Here is a 21,535-nt window from a genome sequence, read left to right as displayed (position 1 = left end):
TATGGCCTAATATTAGCACCTTGAGATCTTATTGGAAAATATGCCTGGGCCACAGATTTTAAGCCTCTTTACCTGTTCCCCACTTTAAGGTGGGGCTAGACAAAGACCCATTTTCATTCAGTTCCAGAAATCTATTACTGTGTACTGAATAAAATGACATTTCTCATTTGTAACAAATATTCTGGTTTATTTCTCTTCCTCCCAGAGCACTAGAATACCCTAGAAAGTAGCCAAAGAAAACATAGCCTTTATCCTAAGAGGTTAGTAGACTTATTGTGGTGACCATTTCGTAATGTATGCAAATATCAAATCACTATGTACTACACCTGAAACTAATATAATATTGTATGTCAACTGTATTTCAATTAAAAATATAACATAAAGTCCTATAAGGGTGGGGAGAAGAGACACCAGGGAGTTCATTTTCTCTGCCATGGGAGGACACAGTGAGAAGGTGGCTGTCTGCAACCCAAGGAGAGAGTTCTTACCAGAAACAGAATTGGCTGACACCTTGATCATGGACTTCTAGTCTCCAGAACTGTGAGAAAATAAATTCCTGTTGTTTTAAGCCACACAGTCTATGGTTTTATTATGGTAGCCAAGCAGACTAATACAATTAGGAACATTTATTTTCTGTCATGAGACTTCCTACCTAGGATTGTTCCACAAAGTAACCAGTGGCTCCAACCAGGTCATAGTGTATTTCCCTGTCATGCAAAAAGCCTGGAAGAACTATAGAAATATGGCAAATTTGTGATGTCCTCAGGGGTGATAAATATATTATATATCAGATACACACACACACACACACACACACACACACACACACACACACACACACACACACACACACACAGTAATAGCTTGGAGAAGAAAAACAGTAAAGGACTTGAGCAAGATGCCCTTAAGAAGGGTACTCAGAAACTGCTACAAAATTCCAGTGGCAGCCCATTGATTATAATTTGTTCTACAGCCATACCTAGCAGCAGTAAATGTGGTTCTCAATCTGACTAGTAACAACCCCAATTAACAACATTAGGGTCTGTTACCTCAGCAAAGGGCTATAATGAATTTTGCATAGGTTACAAATAAGACTGTCCACTAGGGAAGCGAAAGATATAGTGTAAATTTGACTAAATGCAAGCGGAAATCAAAGATACAGTTTAAATTTAAGTAAATGCAACTAAGCACAGTGGGACTCAGTGATTTCCTGGAGACTGTTACTGGTTCAAAGACTTACAGAACTTTACTGAGATCTTGGAATTAAGGACATACAGGTTCACTACCCGAGTATCCGAGAATACTCTAGTGATCTTCCACTTCCCTCCTCAATTTCACATCCTATCAGACAACACTCAAACTTTGGTCTCTAATGTTGTCCTTTAATCTAAGGAGGAAGGCTGATTCCCTATCTCAGGGCAAAATTAAAAGCAAACAAAAAGGACAGGTCTAAACATCCTTCTATGTTCAGAAAAATGTTATGCTCTCCAGGAAATCATGGACAGTGCTAAAGAGAAGGGAGTGTAGTGAGACTGCTATGGGTGAAGCTGTTCCATTTAAGTATAAAATGACAATGACAATATCATTAAATGATAGGCATAAAATGATGGGAATCATTAAAATAAGACAAAATGGTTGGAAAAATGTGACTATAAAATGTACAAAAGTAGTTATATAAATATGGATGACATAAGATTTGTGCATTGTACTGTTGATACCAATAAGAGTGTTTTTACAAACAAGTATTTCTTCTCAGTATCTATAACTTTGTTAATCTGTGTAAATAGGGAGGGAAATAATTCAAATATGAAATCCAAGCAGGCATGAAAGAAATAAAGATTGTACTAAGAAAAGGAAAAATGGATAAACACTGATGGTCACTGAGAATAATCACACAGAAGGGGGTCCAACAGGACATCAGCACCAGGTATGTCACAAACAATAGCCAAACAGTTGGAGGATTCAGTGGCATTTCAAAAATAAAATTGCCAAATGTCCTAAAGAGAAAATCTAACAACAGATCAAATCAGTTATTTCCTAGGAGTTGAAATATCTATCAATTATTTTTAAAAGAACTAACAGTTTTAATAAGAAGCAAAGTACATATTTTAAAAAAGCAAACTGAAATGTTTAATATATTCTAATGATGGAAAAACTTCACATCGATAAAACTTTAATTCATGAGGACAGATTTTGACTTAAATATCCTACAACTTAATTTGTTAATTTTTATTATTAAAAAAGACTCAAAAGTTAAGCTGTATAAATTCAAATTGGAGTGTTATGTTAGGATGTTAAATGTAACCCCCATGGTAACTACAAAGAAAATAGCTATAGAATATATATGAAAGGAAATGAGAAAGGAATCAAAACATTTCACTGCAAAAAATCAGTTAAACACAAAAGAAGACAGTAATACAGGAAATGGGGGACAAAGAAAGCTGTAAGACAGATAGAAGACAAATAGTAAAATGATACAAGTAATTCTCTGTTTACCAGTAATAAAAGTAAATGGATTAAATTCTGGAATTAAAAGACAGAGGCTGGCAGAATGCATAAAAATCATTGGACTATATGTTGTTGACAAGAGACTCACTTTAGATGTAGAAGGTGAAAGGATGCAAAAATATATTCCACGCAAATACTAACCAAAAGAGAGAAGAGATTCTACAAATAAACTAGTCACAAAAAGACAAATAGCATATGACTCTATTTACATAAGGTACTTAGAACAGTCAAAATCAGAGACAGAAAGTATAATGGTGGTTGCCAGGTCGAGTGGAGGAGGAATGGGGAGCTACTGTTTGATAGGTATAGAGTTTCAGTTTTGGAAGATGAAAAGAGTTCTAGAGATGGATGGTGGTGATGGCTGCACAGCAATATGAATATACTTAATACCACTGAACTGTATACTTAAAATAGTTCAAAATAGTAAATTTTATATTATATTTACCGTAATTCTTTAAATGTGTTATTAAATTAAAAAAAGAAAAAAGACTTAAAGGAGTTCAGGATCACATCGACTCTGACCAGCCCCAGTGATCTGATCAAGAAACAACTGCTTGATCACTCAGATCCTGCCGTCTTATCTGTAGGGTGAGAATATTGAAACCATAAATTATAAAACTTCTCCCAAGGGGGAAAAAAGGCCAAAGAAGAAAAACTGGGAAGAAATTAAAATATAAATTTAAAAAAGCATAAGAATAGAGAAAAAAGAATTGAATCTATAGTAATATGTTTTTTAAAAATTACTCCAAGTTTACTGGTAAGTTTTATGAACATTTCAATCTTTTGTGAATGTTGCCTCTATACAGATTTTAGGTGATTTTAAAGAAACATTAAATTTCCAATTTTCAGATGTTCAAAGAGCTTACATTTGCAACTGATCACTAATCTTTAAAGATTAGGTTTACTAGTTGTCTAAGTAGAGCAAGTATTTAGAGAAATGTTGATTAATGTTTAATGAAATGCTAATAGATTAAAAGGTTAGAAAATGGCTTTAAACAAAGGCAAATATTAATGAGTACTTTGAAATGCTAGATAGTCCTAACTTAGCAAGATTTTCTAATTAATGACTATAAAGTAGTATTTCTAATATTTCTAATTAGTGAATATTTCTATATATTAGCTCTATAGAAACTCAGACATGAAAGAATCTATCGATCCAAATGTGGTTGCTGAGAAGTATGTAAATATTTTTAAGGAGCCAAACTGCATTTTATATCTTTCCAGAGGGGCTTTGGTGTCCCAATTAGCATTGCCCAAAACACATGACACTTGACTTTTACTGAGAGTCTCATGTAAAATATGCTTCTTTTAAGGAGATTAAAGATCTAACGTTAAAAATAAATCAACAGATATAAAAAGCTCCATAACTTTTCAAAGACAAATCCTATCTTTTAAACTTTTTAAGCTTTTAAACTTTAAAAATCTGGTAAGTGCAATATTAAACATTAAAAACATAATACAAAAGGAAATTAGAATACAATCTCACATATAAATACAAACATTCTAAGTCAGGTACAATACAGATTATTTACCCATAGCCAAAAGCAAACAATAGATTAACCACAAAATGTTGATACAATTTGCATTAAATCAGAGGAAACGACTGAAAGCCTGAAAGATTGAGACTCAAGTTATTTTTCCTTTTGTATATTTAATTCAAAAATGTAAACTTGTATGGGACAATGGTGTTAACTATCAGATGGTGAATGAGTAAATAGAATATCAGATTCTCCATCTGAAACAAATGGACATAGACTTGTAGGTTACATCATAGCTGACATCATAGCTACCAATATATAATATCGCTGACATCATTACCAATATACAATACAGTCAAAGCTATTTTAAGAAAAGTAAAGAAATAATCCATATTTTTTAAATATATTTTTTGAAGTACAGTCAGTTACAATGTGTCGATTTCTGGTGTACAGCATAACGTCTCAGTTATGCATATATGTGTATATATTTGTTTTCATATTTTTTTCATTAAAGGTTATTACAAGATATTGAATATAGTTCCTTGTGCTATACTAAAGAAATTCATTTTTTAACCTATTTTTATATATAGTGTTTATCATTTTCAAATTTCAATCTCCCAAATTGATCCCTTCCCACCTCCTCTCCTCTGGTAACCATAAGATTGTTTACTATGTCTGCGAGTCTGTTCCTGTGTTGTAGGTGATTTCATTAGTGTCCTCTTTTTTCCTTTCTTTCCTTTTTTTTTTAGATTCCAAGTATGAGTGATGTCATATGTTATTTTTCTTTCTCTTTCTGGCTTACTTCACTTAGGATGACGGTCTCCAGGTCCATCCATGTCACGGCAAACGGCATTATTTTCTGAGGAGACTGCAGAGCTCTTCTTTTCCGAGGCCTCAGGCTGTGTGTGAGTCCACTGTTGAGTCAGTGATGTGACCCCCGGGGTCACTGAGTGCTTGACTGGTGTGAGCTCTTGAACTTGGGTTCCTAATCTAACCATACCTTACGTTTGTGTGTGTATTTGTGTGTCTATGCATGTTGGTGTGTATGTATCTCTTTCCTAAAATGCCGCTGACACCTGAAACATCACAGGTGTTTACTACATATATTTCCATTTTAGAATTGAAACTTCTGAGATCAAAAGACGTACAAAGTTACACTGTTTAGCGGCAAAGCTGTGTTTCCACGTTGAGATAAGCTGGATAAAGTGAGACAGTACTGTATGTTTTCTTACTGTAGAAAAGGAGAGAGTGAGTTTGGGTCCTTGTTAATTAAGGTCACTGAATTTTGAGCCTGAAATTTACAGGAAAAAATATTTTTCACATTGCACAATATTATGCCCACCAGAAACCTTTGTCACAGCAAAAATTTTCATCCCTCTCTTTTGTATTATGCATGGGGTGGGCTTCACTGCATAAAAGTTGTATTGAATCCCATTTAATACTGGAGTTTTGCATGACACTGTAGTAGGATTATGTGCAAAATAATATATATTTACTGTGTATTATATTTACTGAAGAAGGGGATAAGTGTGACTACATTTATTGAACATCTATTGTGTACCTAACACTGTTCTACTTTTCATTTATTCTCTGATTCAATGTGCAAATGCCACTTACATGTTGTTTTGTGCCGGTCCCAGCTTTTCACCAACCAATGTCATGAGACCAGCCCTTGTGGTTCTTATGACTGCAAGATACCCTTCAGCATTAAGCATCAGGAAACTTTGAAAAAATAGAAATTTACTACTTATAAGTCCTAGATACTATACAGCACACCTGGGGCCACACAGCAAGGTTGTAGGAAGAGAGCAGGAGAGAGAGTAAGAGAGCAGGCCTGGGATTCTGCTTTTATCTGAGTCAAGGGCGGGCTCACTCTTTACTGGTGAATTTAAAACATAAGAGCAGGAATTTAAAATGAAGGAAAAGAAAATGCAAGTAGCCCAAATGGTCACTTATTGAAGTCAACCAAGATCTCCAAAACAAAGAAGTTTCAGTGGAGGGGGGAGGTATTTTCAATAGAATCTTGCAGTGAAAGTAATAGTTTTGTAGAGATTTGGACATCAAGGACTGTAGGTCATAATTTGTTTCAATTGTACTTATTTCTAAAGCCAGACATAAGATTCAATTTTCATAATTGTTGGAATGAATCACCTCTTCAGTAACATTTTTTTTTCCTCTACAACATCTTTAGTATATTTTAAAATGTATTTTCTGGTAATGCAAATCATGTTGGTGTTGCAAAAATTCAGTATCCTAAGGAACTTATGAAAAATAAAGTTAAATATTCCCTCCATCCTGATACACTCTTGGTACTTTCCCTGTTTTTCCCCTTTAAGTATATGTTCATTGTTTTGTTTGTGCAGAGTGAAATCACGTTAATTAATTTTTTAAACTTTTTTTATTGATTTATAATCATTTTACAATGTTGTATCAAATTCCAGTGTAGAGCACAATTTTTCAGTTATACATGAACATATATATATTCATTGTCACATTTTTTTCTCCATGAGCTACCATTAGATCTTGTATATATTTCCCAAAATCATGTTAATTTAAAATATAAGGAGACAGATTTCTCAAAAGACTAGGAATAGACTTACCATATGACCCAGGAATCCCGCTCCTGGGAATATATATAGAAGGAATCCTACTTCAAAAAGACACCTGCACCCCAATGTTCATAGCAGCACTATTTACAATGGCCAAGATATGGAAACAGCCTAAATGTCTATCGACAGATGACTGGATAAAGAAGAAGCGGTATATTTATACAATGGAATACTATTCAGCCATAAAAATGACAACAGAATGCCATTTGCAGCAACATGGATGTCCCTGAAGAATGTCATTCTAAGTGAAGTAAGCCAGAAAGAGAAAGAAAAACACCATATGAAATTGCTTATATGTGGAATCTAAAAACAAAACAAAACAAAACAAAACATAAATACAAAACAGAAACAAACTCATAGACATAGAATACAAACTTGCAGTTGCCAAAGGGGAGGGAGGTGGGAAGGGACAGACCGCGAGTTCGAAATTTGTAGATACTGACAGGCATATGCATAATAGATAAACAAGATTATACTGTATAGTACAGGGAAATATATACAAGATCTTGTGGTAGCTCACAGTGAAAAAGAATGTGACAATGAATATATGTATGTTCATGTATAACTCAAAAATTGTGCTCGATGCTGGAAATTGACACAACATTGTAAACTGACTATAAGTCAACTCAAAAAATATGTTAAAAAATAAAATACAAGGAGACAAAGGATCAGGAATCATTCTGGGTTTGCAAAAGGAATCCATGAATTTCATTATGTAACTGTGTATGTGACTAGAAAAGGGAAGCGAGAATCAATTTCTTGTCTGAAAAACCTTCCAGATATTTATACATTTTAAAGGGCAGAAATACCATTAATTTAATTAACAGAGCACCGAATTATCAAATAAGACAAAAATGTTTCAGAGCCTTTTGAATAAAAATTTCAAAAAGAGATTTATTGTTGGTTCTACAAAACTTTACAACAGTCTCAGGTTTTTCAGTATCCTCCAAATAAAATTTACAGAAATAGTATATAATGAAAGAACAGAGAATAAGTAATAATTATATTTACACACATCTTATTGTACAACATAAGGGTATTTGGCCTCTTGTTAATGTTCTCAATTTGACATTGATCAGATTCCTTGAGCATTTATGATTCATAAATGTTTTTCTCTCCTGCTAATGAAGTTAGGGGAACATCTTCTCCTCAACTTTCCTAAAAACTCATTTGCTGATTTTAAAAAATTTTTAATAAGAAGAAATAAATGTATTTTCAAACCTAGCTACTGAATTTTTTTTTGAGGAGGGGGAGTGTTAGCATTATAAATAGCAGGCAAGAGAAACATGAATTTTAGTATAGTAACAGGAATAGCACCATTAAGATTCTTTTATAATAATCAATTTGGGCACATGTAATGTTCTTCACATCAGTAAACCAGGTAACTTAACGTTAATACACGGCCATGCTTCATCAGACCGACCAGTCCTGAACTTAAGTGTGCCTCCCCAAAATTCATATATTGAAATCCTAACCCCCAGTTCCTTAGAATGCGACTGTGTTTGGAGACAGGAACTTAAAGAGGTAATTAAGTTAAAATGAGGCCACTTAGGTGGACCCTAATCCAGTCTTACTAATGTCCCTATAACAAGACTAGGACTTACAGAGACCCCAGAGATGCACACACACGGAGAAAAGGCCATGTGCAGACACAGTGAGAAGGCAGCCATCTGCAAGTCAAAGAGAGGCCTCAAGAAACCACACCTGATATCTTTACTTTCCAGTCTCCAGAACTATGAGAAAATAAACTTAAACTATTCAGTCCATGGATTGTTCTAAAATACACAGAATATAAAATTTACCATCTGAACCATTTTTAAGTATATCCTTCAGTAGTATTCAATATACAGATGCAGTATGTAGTCATCACCACCATTCAACCCCATAACTCTTCATTCTGTAACATTAAAACGCTATACCTATTAAACAATAACTCCCTATTCTTGCCTCCTCCCAGCCACTGGCAACCACTTGACAAGTTCCATAATTTCTGACTACTCTACGTATCTCACATAAGTGGAATATTTGCCTTTTGTGACCGTTTATTCCATTTACCAAAATGTCTTCAAGGTTCATTTATGTGCAGCATATTGCTGAATTTCCTTCTTTTTAAAGGCTGAATAGCATTCTATTGTATGAATTTACAACATTTGCTATGAATATGAGTGTAGAACTAGCTCTTAGAGACCTTGACCTCAATTATTTTAGGTATATACCCAGAAGTGGAATTGCTGGATCATATGTAATTCTGTATTTAGTCTTTTGAGGTATCTACATACTGTTTTCTATGGTCGTACCATTTTACATTCCCACCAATAGTGCAGAAGGGTTCCAATTTCTCTACATCCTTTCCTATACTTTTTTTTTTTAATAGTAGCCATCTTAATAGATGTGAGGTGGTATTTCATTGTAGTTTGGATTTGCATTTCCTTAATGATTGGTGATGTTAAGTATGTTTTCATATGCTTATTCCTCATTCATACTATCTTCTTTGGAAAAATGTCTAATCAAGTCCATTGCCCATTTCTATAAAATCAATCATAATGTCCTCCCACTTTCACTTTTGATTTTAGTAATTTGACTCTCCTCCCTTTTTTCTTACTTCATCTAGCTAAAGGTTTGCCAATTCTGTTGACCTTTTTTGAAGACCCAGCTTTTGGTTTCATGATTTTCTCTGTTGCTACTCTATTCTCTCATTTCATTTATCACTGCTCCAAACTTTACTGTTTCCTTCCTTCTGCTACTTTGTGTTGTTTATTATTTTTCTAGTTCCTTAAACTATAAAATTAGGCTGTTAAAGTTTGAAACTTTTCTTTTTTTAATATAAACATTTATAGCTATAAATTTCCCCTTTAGCACCACTTATATGCCTTAAATTTATAGTTTTACTGGTCAATTATACTTCAGTAAAGCTGGTGGGAAAAAAAGAATGGGACCTGTTGGGCCTGTAATACTTCTTTACTAAAAAATAAAGATCCTTCACAACCTCTACTGGGGTTGCTGCTTTGTATATGAATAGCTATCTCTGTGTCAGACTCAATGTGTACTCCTTTGCTGTGTTTAATCACAGATGTCAGTGGCACACAGGCAAGCCCCCGGTTTTCGGGATGTCAGACCCTATGGGGAAGGAGTTCGTGTCCTGCCACTGCAGAACAAAGTGGGCTGTGTGCAGCTAAGTCATGCTTGTCAGATGTGGAGGTGATCTCCTGGCCATGGGTCGCTAACACACTGCAAGGCATACATCTTGTGCATTCTGTCTCCTCTCTTGCTATAAGTAATCACTGTGCTACTTAATCCTGGTATGTATTTTTTTCTGCTCTCAATGACTTCAAATCATTCACTAGTCTTTTCCTTAAGTGGCACTTATCTGCCTTATAACCTTGGCCACAGAGCCTGGCCACCCAGTGAGTGGTAAAACAAAGAGGAATGCCATAAAAGACTTTCTAATATAAAGTACAATACAAATTCTCTGAAGGTGAATAGTACTTGAGTCATAATCGAAAAACTTCAAACACTTTAGATTCCAAGGAGTTCTTGCCAGTGTAAATTATGTGATGCCTTAAAAGAACTAAACCATGTAAAAACTTCTCATACTCTCTTCATTTAAATTTTTTCTTAAGTGTTACATTCCATTGTCTACTATACATATATCCCATATAATCTCTCTCCAGTATGAATTCTGTGGTGTACCTTAAGCATTGAACTAAGTCTAAAGGACTTCCCACATTTGCAGCATTCAAAGGGTTTTTCACCAGTATGAATACTCTGATGTACTTTAAGGCTTGAACTCAGCCTAAAGGACTTCCCGCATTTGTTACATTCAAATGGTTTCTTACCACTGTGAATACTCTGATGGCGAGTAAGTCGTCCATATACACTAAAGGATTTCCCACATTCCTTACATTCATAGGGTTTCTCACCAGTATGAAATCTATGGTGGATAGTAAGTTGATGGCTACTCCTAAAAGCCTTCCCACACTCTTTACATTCATAGGGTTTCTCACCAGTATGAATCCTCTCATGCCTAACAAGATGTGAAGCATGACTAAAGGCCTTCCCACAATCTTTACACTCATAGGGTTTTTCACCAGTATGAATCCTGTCATGTTGTATAAGGTTTGAGGCTTGGCTGAAGGCCTTCCCACACTCCTTACATTCATAGGGTTTCTCACCAGTATGAATTCTCTGATGTATTCTAAGTGTTCCAACATCACTAAAAGCCTTCCCACATTCCTTACATCCATAGGATTTCTCACCAGTATGAACTCTTCCATGTTGAGCAAGATTTGAGGTACGACTAAAGGCCTTCCCACACTCTTCACATTCATAGGGTTTCTCACCAGTATGAATTCTCTTATGTACTTTAAGGTCTGTAAGACGACTAAAGGCCTTGCCACATTCCCTGCAGTCATACGGTCTCTCACCAGTATGAATTACTTGATGTACTCTAAGATCTGTATGACGACTAAAGGCCTTCCCACATTCCTTACATTCATACGGTTTCTCTCCATTATCAATTCTGTGATGCAGAGTAAGAGATGAACGTTTCGTATAAATGTACATTTTTCCATAGCTGATTATTTCATATCTTGATTTCAAATCTAAAACAAATAAGAAAAAAGTTTCCTTCACTACAAAACATTTTATAACAGAATTAAGAGAAAATTTAAAATCTCACCCATTAGAGACAGTTTAAAGAACTTTAAAATACAGTTATAAAACTTGAAAATGTAAAAGGAGGGTTCAGAAAAAGTAAGTTTATGCAGCAGAGTGCTGGTAAATGTTTAACAACCAGTTCTACAAAGACACACACAGAACATATCCAGCCCTGATTTGTGTATGCCAATATCTATCCAGGCAATTTCAAGTTATCGATGTAACATAATTTAGCCTAGACTTAGGATGAAATGTAAAATCTTGTCTCTAGGGAGCCAGTACCAGCCAGCTCTAACATACCACTTCCATCTAAAATATAAATATATACATATATAAAATTTTAAAAGGCAATTATTTACTTGATCATTCTTCAATTACAATTCCCCTAAAAATGCACACTTCCACCACTGCGACTCATTCCCTCCTATGCAAAGCCATGTGCGCTTTTCTCTGTTCTTCATAACAATTAAGATATTGAGGGTCTTTACTTAGTTATTCCTCCCGACACTTTATTATTTATGATCCTTACCTATGTTCAATCTGTTTTATTCCTTCATATCTCTTCTCAGCTTTCCCTTTTCCTCTCCAGCTTTTCTTTTTAACCGAGGCCAACCATTCTAATCATGCCCAGAAAAGTATGTCATTCAATTCTCTGACATACACCAGGTACACCCACCAGTTGTATGATAGTTTGAACATTTAGGGACTTTAGGCAAAAAAAGGGGACTTGAATTATATAAGAATCCAAAAGTAGAGTGCCAAGAATTATATGAAAAAGAACTGGCACTTGTGAGCTGAAGGAGAAAAGTCAGTACAAAGTATCTTGAGCAAAATTGAAAGTGTTTAGTGAGGGGGCTATGACTTGAGGGCAAAAAATATCTTCTTATAACTAGAATATGGTATGTGTACAAAATGTTTAAATAATATCAACAACACTCTCGAAAATTGAGTAACAATAGAAAGTAAGACTAAATATTAGAAAACAAAGAGGCCTCTCATGTGGAAATGGAAATGCCCTCTCCAAAAATGCTGGATCACTATGGGAAGAAAAAAACCGAAATGAAAAAATTCTAGTAAATGACTACACTGAAAATAAGCACCTATCAGAATCTTGGGCATTCAATTTCCCCACTCAGAGAACTCAAAACTTAAAATAATCATCTCTATTTAAAAAAAGTGAGTTGAGAAGCAAAGCCTAGTATATAGAAAATAAACAACAAAGTAGAGGAAAGCAGGAAAAAGATAAAAGCAGAACCTAATGAGTTAGAAAACAGTAGCATTAAAAAAGAGCTGGTGCTTTAAAAAAATCATTATAGGAAATACTAGATAAACCAATTGAAAAGATAGTTAAAAATAAAAATACAAAAAGAGGAAAACAAGAACCACAGAGTAATTTAAATTATAAGAGTACTATATGAATCTTTTGAAAATATGGATAACTTTCTAAGAAAATTTATCAAAGCTGACCACAGAAAAGAAAGTGTAAACCAGCCAGATGCTACAGAAGAAACAGAAAAAAAGCTGCCAAGAAAAAAAACTTGTTATAAGCATATTTCAATACCTACATTATAACTGCTCAATATTTAGATCTAAATATGGTTATAGCATAGTTGGACAAAGGGAAAATCTAAGAAGTGAACAGGCATAAGCCTAGAAATCATATGTCAAAAAGGAAGAATTCAAAGACTTAGAGAGCTATGACTGGCCAAAACTACAAAAATAGTAGCAAAAAATGACTGTGACAGATTTAAATCATGCAATAAAAAGCAATGAATCAGCAGTGATACAAGAGAAAAAATTATTTCTCATCATTAAATAACTTCCTAATTGAAGATGTTCTAGTTCCAGTATGGTGACACAAAGTTCCTACGGCCCATCCTCCTCTCTGACTGATTTCAACCACAAACACTTGACAAAGTAGAAAAATTAACTACATACGGACTGTAAATAAAAACAGGAGGGTTTTGGAAAGGAGTCAGACTTTACAAAGCAACCCAGACTCAGCTGAATTTCTTGCTAAACTCACTCTCCTGCCCTTGTTTCAAGGGCAGGTCCCAATAATTGTGACGCAAGCATGGGCTACAAAAATTCCAAAAAGAACTACAAAATATTTCTGGCTATAAGAACAATGAGAGGGAGCACTGCCAAACTGCAAAGTGAGGGGGGAATGCTGGTACAAAAACAACTAGAGATTTCCTAATTTGGGATTTAGGTATGAATCACTACAACATTCAGTCTTACCAACAACGATACATGCATGAGAAGGATCTAAATCAGTGTGGCAACAGTATATCTAGTAAACAATGGGAAAACCTTCCTACAAAGAAAATTCCAAGCACAGCAGTTTCACTGGTGAATTGTTTCAAATATTTAATGAAGAAGTAGTGCCAATTCTAAACAAACTCTTTCAGAAAATTGAGGAGTGAATTACTCTATGCTAGTAGTTACTCTGATACCAAACAGCAGAAAAAGAGTACAAGAAGTGAAAATTACACACTAGAAAACCTTGTAATCATATATGTAAAATACTAAACACTATTTAACAAACAGAATCCATCAATATGTAAAAAAGATAATATATCATGTTTGTCTTCATTTTTGGGCTACTATAATAAAAAATATAGACTGGGTAGCTTATAAACAACAGAAATTTATTTCACAGTTCCAGAGGGTGGCAGTCCAACATCAAGGCACTTGTATGGTCGTATTTAGGTGAAGGCCTTCTTCCTGGTTCACAGCCAGTGACTTCTCAATGTCTCCTCAAATGGTGTAAGAGGGTAGGGATCTCTGTGGGGTCTCTTTATAAGAACACTAATTCCACTAATGAGGGCTCACCTTCATTATCTAAGCAACTTCCAAAGGCTCTTCCTCATAATACCATCTTTTAGGGGTTACGATTTCAACATACGAATGCTAGGAGACAGAAACACTCAGACCACAGCAATGATCAATCCCAGGAATACAAGACTGGTTTAATATTTTAAAATTCCATCAATATAATTCACTATACTAACAAAATAAAAAGGAAAAAACCCACATGGGTCATATTTAAAAGAAAAAAAAAGCATTTACTAAAAGCCTAAAAACCATATTCATCCCTCATAAAAACTCACAGCAAACTAGGAAAAAGAACTTAACCTAATAAAGATCATCTGTAAAAAACCCACAGCTAACACCATATCCAATGGTGAGAGAATTACGCTCACCACGTATGATCAGGAACAACAAAAGGTTATGCCTTCACCACTGCTACTCAACACTGGACTAGAGATTCCAGGCAGTGCAGTAAAGCAAGAAAATGAATAAAGGCATGTGGGAGAAAAGATTAAGAAACAAAAATGTCTTTAATCACAGATTATTTAATCATGTGTGTAAAGTCATATGTAACCTACAAACCAGCTACTGGAAAATAATTGAGTTTAGCAAGGCTGATGCATATACAACCAATATGTAAATATCAGAGAAAACTCAGGAATTCAAATTTTAAAAATCAACTTAAAGTAGTATCAAAAATAGGACACATTGAGGGATACATCCCACAAAAGATGTACACTGTAAACTACAAAACACTGCTGAGAAAAGTTAAAGATATAAATAAATGGAGAGAGAGATCACATTCATGAAAATGTAAAACTTGATACTGTTAAGATGTCAATAATTATTGCTGAATTGATTTATAGATTCAGTGTAATTCCAATAAAAATTCCAGCAGACTTTTTTTGTTGTCTATGATGAAACTGACAAGCTAATCCTAAAATTTATAGGGAAATGCAAAGGACCTAGAATAGTCAAAACAACTTTGAAAAGATTATAGCAGGGGGACTAACACTACTTAATTATAAGATTTATGAAGATATAGTAATCAGCAAGATCTCAAGACACACCAGTAAATGGAACAGGTTATCCGAAATCGATCCATACATATATGGAAAACTTACTTTCATCATTTCAAAGGCAATAGAAGGAAGAAAGGATAGTCTTTTTAAGAAATGATACAATTGGGGTATCTATATGCAAAAAACTCCCCTATATTTGATCAACAAAAATGAACGAAAAAAATGGATCACCAACCTAAATGTAAAACATAAAACTAAAACTTCTAGAAGAAAATAGGAAAGATGTGTGACCTTGGGCCAGGCAAAGAATTCTTAGATATAACACCTAAAACTGTGATTCATAAAGAATAGATTGATAAACTCAATTTTGTCAAAGTTAAAAACTTCTTTTCTCCCAAAGACACTGCTACACGAATGAAAGGAAAAATCACAGTAAACAAGAGAACAGTCAAAAAGGATATCTTTTAATATAGAATATAAAAAATAACTTACAAGTTCAATAAGAAAACAAACAACCTAATAGAACAGACAAAACATTTTTAAAGATTCTGCACCAAAAAAGACAGCAAGTAAAAGATACTCAACATCATTAGTCACTGTGGAGAAACAAGTTAAAACCACAACAAAATGTCACTATATACTTATTTGAAAGGCTAAGATTAAGAAGACTGACCATACCAATTGTTCCTAAGATATGGAGGATCCAGATCTTTCTTAAAGCTGGTGAAAATGTGAAACAGTGTAACAACACTATAAAACAGTTTCTTACAAACTTAAATTTATAACCTCATTTATCTAAATCTAAATTTAAAATCTTACAAATTTAAACATACACCTACAATGCAATTCAGGCATTCAACTCCTAGGTATTTGGCCAAAAGAAATGGAAGAATTATATTCATTCAGAAACTTATAAACAAATGTCCAAAACATCCTTATCTGTTATCACTAAAAGCCAAAAATGTCCATCAACAGATGAATGAATAAATTGTGGTATAACCAAATACTGGTATAGTATTGAGTAATAAAAAGTAAAATACACATAACAACATGGATGAACTTCAGTATAATTATGCTGAGTGAAGGAAGCAAGATGAAAAACTTCACACTATCATTCTATTTATATAAAACTGTACATGTAATCAACTCTATAGTGACAGAAAGTACAAATTAGATCAGTGCTTACCTAAGGAGGTCGGAGGGAGATTGAGGGGGAAGGATTATGAAGGGACACAAGGAATGTAAAGTTTTGAGAAATAATCATTTTAATAGATTCAGATAAAGCATTTGACAAAATTGAACACTCACTCATAGCAAAAAAAAAAAAAAAAAAAAAATCAGTCAACTAGGAACAAAAGAAAACTACCTCAATTCAATAAGGGTAACAAATGAAAAAACCTCCCACAAGACTTTCATTTTCCATGCCAATGTGAAAAACACAAGAGACCAGAAACAGACACACATACATACAATGATTTCACGTTTGACAAAGGTGCTTACACAATCCAAATGGGGAAAGGAAATTCTTTTTTTTTTTAATGGTGCTGGAATAACTGGATATCCAAAGGGAGAACATGAGTCCTGAACCCAACTCACACCACAATAAAAAATTAACTCACAATGGATATAGATCTAAACATAAAAGCAAAAATTATAAAAAGGTCAAGAAAAAAATAGGCAAAAAACTTTGCTACCTTGGGGCAGGCAAAGATTTCTTGGATAGTATACCCCAAAAAAATCATTAAAGAGGAATTTGATAAATTAGAATACAAAAAATTTAAAAACTCCTTGTAAGATATTGTTAATAAAATTAATAGGTAAGTCGCATTGTGGGGAAAAATGTTTAATGTTCCATAAGGACTTGTATCCAAAATAAAGAACAGTTACCCCTGAAACGTAAGAAAATACAATGTAAAATAATTACTGATAAAACTTATGGCTAAAATTTGTTACACATTTTCTATATGTCTTAGGTATTTCTTCTCCTTCTAATTCTTAATTATTACCTTCTTTTGTGTTAAATAGATATGTTCTAGGATGCCACTGGATTTCCTTTATTTTTTCTTTTGCTATATATTTTTTAGTTATTTTCTTAATGGTTTTGCTGGGAATTACAATTAAAATCTTAGTCTGTAACAATCTAAATCTGATCACTACCATTTCAATTATAATAGTATAAAAAAACTATAGCTCCCTCCATTCATTCCCCAAGCCATGATAATATGAATGCTTTAAAAAAAATAAACAGAAGCAGCAGCTCTAAAATCACAAATTTAGAAAAGGTATCCAGATTTTGATTCCTTTCTCAAAACTGACGAAAACTAATCTCACATATAAATGATTCCCCCCACCTCATATGCCCAAAGTCAAGTTCTATACAAGAAATTTTATGAATAAAGGTAATGACAGTTATAGAGACAATATACATACCTCTAAAACAAATGCCCTGAAAACAGGGGGAAAAAAACTACACCATATTATTCAAAAACATGCTAAAAGACATGAAAAGACTTTTAGATATGAAAAATCATAAATGAGAATTAGAAAAACTCAGAATTAGGTAATACAGCTCACAAGCGTATTTCAAATAAATGAAAAATGATGAAAGAATACCAACCTAGAAAGAATATGAGAATAAATCCAACAGATCAATGTTAACACAAATAAGAATAAAGAAATATTTGGAAAGGATATGAAAATGAATTACAGTAACCTATAGTTGTATTATCTAGGTATCTGTGTAAGTCATGATTAATGAAAAGGTGAAAATCTTATTTAAAAAAACAAAGAGAAAAAACCTAAATCAGATTAGGGATCCTAATTACTCTGAGAAAACAATTCTGATTCTTCATAATGATCCAGAAAATCTCACAGGATCTGTTCCTTCCTAACATAGTAGTTTCACGCCTGTTAGTCACCATCCACTAACTGGTCTCCATGCTACTCCTCAAACACACAAACCTCACACCCCCTTGAGGGCCTTTGCATGTGTGGTTCACTCTCCCTGGCATGCTCCTTCTCACAGTCAAAAAGCCCACGTCCTTACTGTGTCTGCACAAATGTTAGCTCCTCAGAAGAGGGTTCCTGATCATGTGACCCTACCTAAATCTGCTATGTTCCGGGTTAGTGTCCTTCACAATATATTTCACTACCTTATATTATTTATCTATTTGTTTTCATGTTTATCTCTTCCTTAACATGGTATAATCTCCATTACTGCAGAAACATTATCTGCCCTATTCAATAATGCTGGATTGATTGTGCCAAGTACAGTGCCAACTAAGACTATTCAAATATTTGCCAGATACTTTTAGGAATGAATGTATTTTTAGACAATAGAGTCACATTGAAAAAGAGGATCTGGAAAGAATCTGGGTGGAAAATACAGGTAAATGGCTACACTGTGGAAGGAGAGTGTCAAGCATGAAAATGGGAGGGAAATATGAGAAAAACAATATGGTGAATGGTTAATGAGGCTATGAAGTTGAGATATTTCCTCTCCACATTGCAAGCCTTTCCTTCACTGAGAAGGAGGCTTTCCAACAAGTGTTTCAAGGATGTGTTTACCAAGTGTATTTACCACCTGGGCTATCATATTACACAAATGACTTTGGCCTGACTTGCTCTTACTTACCTGTACACCAATTTCTCTTTTCTTCCATCACAACCATCCAGGGATCTTTTCCTTGTTCCAGTAAGGTAATTATATCTGGCTTAGAAATGGAATGGCCTGCTTAAAGAAAAAAGAATGGCCACAGGATGGAGAAATAAATTGTGACTAGTCAAGATTAAAATTATATCTATGACAATAAAAGGTCATAATGATATTGATTATTTTAGAGAAGAATGAGAGAATTAAAGAACAAGAGATTAGTTAGGTAAGGTAAAGCTTTTGTTTTGTTGTTTGTTTAAAATTTAAACTCATATGTCCTCTAACTCTAGAGAGCAAGCATAATGTGGTTAAAAATACACTCTGGGGGTATGGTGAGTATAGCGCATGCCTAGCATGCACGAAGTCCTGGGTTCAGTTCCCAGTACCTCCATTAAACAAAACAAAACAAACACATACACACACACTCTGAAGCCTGCGATCAATTCCTGCCTTTCTACCTTCCAGTTGGGTATGACCTCGGACAATTCACTTCAACCCACTATACTTCAGTATTTTCATTTATAAAATGGGGATAATAATAGCACTGTTGGGGGAATTAAATCAGCTAATACTCCCAGTTATTTTAATCAGTTAAATCACATAATGTGCTGAGAAAAATGACTCCTACACAGTCATCAAAATGTTAGCTATTAACATTATTTTAATGTTCTTATGTCACTAGAGGACACAAGAAAATATAGCTATGATATTCCATTTTGAACGTAATTTTCATAGATTACAACTTTCAACCACAGATCAGATGAAATGTGTTTTAGGAAATGAACTGCTTCTGATACAATTTTAAATAAATTCCAATTACCCAATCTATCACCATATAAATTGTAGGCTTTTTTGATAGTGAGAGCAATTCAGGATCCTCTGTCAAGCTGATATCCCTGAAACTGGTTCAGATCATAAAATGGAGTATTACAGCAATTTAGAACACAAATGAATAAAAAAAAAAAAAAACTTGGATCCTTTGACAACGGTATACAATATATGCCACAAATTTCTAATTTAGCTGCTTGGTCATTATGGAAGAGAGGCAAAAACAAGCAAAGAACACATGGAGATATGAAAATTATTGAAGGATAGGGAAGATGAAGTTGTTTATTGGAGCTACCATTTCTAACCTGACAAAGTTCAAACCACTTTTAGAAGGAAAACAAATTTAACTAGTTCCTTGAAAGGCAGCCCTGAAAGTTGCAGTGGAAAAAACATATAGCCTACAGAGCAGATTCTAAATTATTTATTATTTATTTATTATTAATCTAAATTATTTGAGGCTGATGAACATACCCAGTGAGACCAAATTATCATAGTTCTCCATCATTACATCCCGGTACAAAGTCTTCTGAACAGGGTCAAGACATTCCCACTCCTGCTGAGAGAAGCCTATGGCCACGTCACTGAATGTCAATGATCCCTGAAACAGTAAAAAATATATGTATCACTGGGGAAATTAAAGAAAATACTTTGAAAGTAGGAGCAGAAGAGATGATGGATTTCTCTGCAGGAAAAGAGAAAATGAAAGCATGCAGGCTGGCAATCTATGATGCAGAAGGAGGCTGAAGGAGAATGTTTACATATTTTTGAAGAAGCCTGCCAACACAGATCAAATGTCTTCCATACTTTGGGATACTTCTAAATATCTGAACCATTTGGAAATGGACAAAATAATAATGTTTCCCTCCTAAATTAAAAAGTGTATACAAGAATAATGTCCAAATGGTATCTGCTTCATATATTCTCAATAAATAAATATTTGTCCAAATTTTAGAAAACTGAGTTGCATAAAATTAAGCCTTTCTTCAAGCATCAAGTACTTTATTATGTCAGATCATATCATAAGCATTTTTGCTTGGTTCAATAAATCTGTGTATCATTTTGGCACATGATTTTGTATTTTATAAATAAATCAGATTTAGTAATTTATACAATTAGGTAGCACAACATCTGGAAGGTCTTCCACAATTCTAAGGTCCTATTTTCACCAACTGTATATAATGATATGCATTTTCATAGCCAGGTACCATTTCTCACTGAACACTTTCCTTATTTTGAGTGTGGTGGGTAATTTCATTGATTACCAATGATCTCCATTTCCTGGTATTTATGTCCTCATGTCATCCTCTCCCTTTGAGAGTGAATTATTTCTAACAAATAGAATATAAAAAAGTGATGGAATGTCACTTCCAACATAAGGTTATAAAAAACAATGGGCCACATTGCTTATTCTCTCTTGCTGTCTCACTTGCTCCCCCTGATGAATCCAGCTACCATGTTGTGAGCTGCCCTGGGAAAGGTCCATATAGCAAAAAACCAAGAGCAGTCGCCAGCCAACAGCTACTGAGGAAGTGAGGCCCTCAGTCCAACAGCCATGAAGATCTGGATCCTGTCAACAACTACTTCAGCGAACTTCGATGGAGATGCACTCAAAGTTGAGCTTTATGATGACTGCAACCCTGACCAACACACTGATAACCCTGACCAACAAACTGATTACCCTACAAGAGACTCAGAGCAGGAGAGCCAAGCTAAACCACATCCAGTTAGCAGACTCACTGAAACTATGAGATAACTGTTTGCTGCTTTAAGATACTATGTTTCAGAGTAATTAATTATGCGGTAAAACATTGATTTAAATGATACTGAAGAAGGCTGGTTAATTATACAGATGTTACACAAACTTAGTGTGTCTCATTCACCAACAAAATAGCTTTAATATTTATGTCTCATGGCTTTCCTACCAAATACATGATCTTCATGTTAAAAGCCCCAATCATATTCTAATCC

At 34.2% G+C, this 21,535-nt stretch overlaps 1 protein-coding gene across 1 annotated transcript in view; it reads right to left on the bottom strand.

Annotated features, from left to right (window-relative positions):
• Window positions 1–7,462: 7,462 nt before the first annotated feature.
• Window positions 7,463–21,535, bottom strand: part of LOC105096956 (zinc finger protein 729) — a 52,809-nt gene continuing 38,736 nt past the window's right edge. Inside the window, 3 exon segments of the mRNA XM_064490002.1 lie at window positions 7,463–11,196; window positions 18,722–18,820; window positions 20,039–20,165. Of these exon segments, the coding sequence (XP_064346072.1) occupies window positions 10,235–11,196; window positions 18,722–18,820; window positions 20,039–20,165 (1,188 nt within the window). The 3' untranslated portion in view covers window positions 7,463–10,234.

Source organism: Camelus dromedarius, chromosome 9 (assembly GCF_036321535.1).
Source record: "Camelus dromedarius isolate mCamDro1 chromosome 9, mCamDro1.pat, whole genome shotgun sequence".
NCBI lineage: Eukaryota > Metazoa > Chordata > Mammalia > Artiodactyla > Camelidae > Camelus > Camelus dromedarius.
Note: the sequence above shows the minus strand (reverse complement) of the source record. Positions and strands in the feature narration are given on the sequence as shown.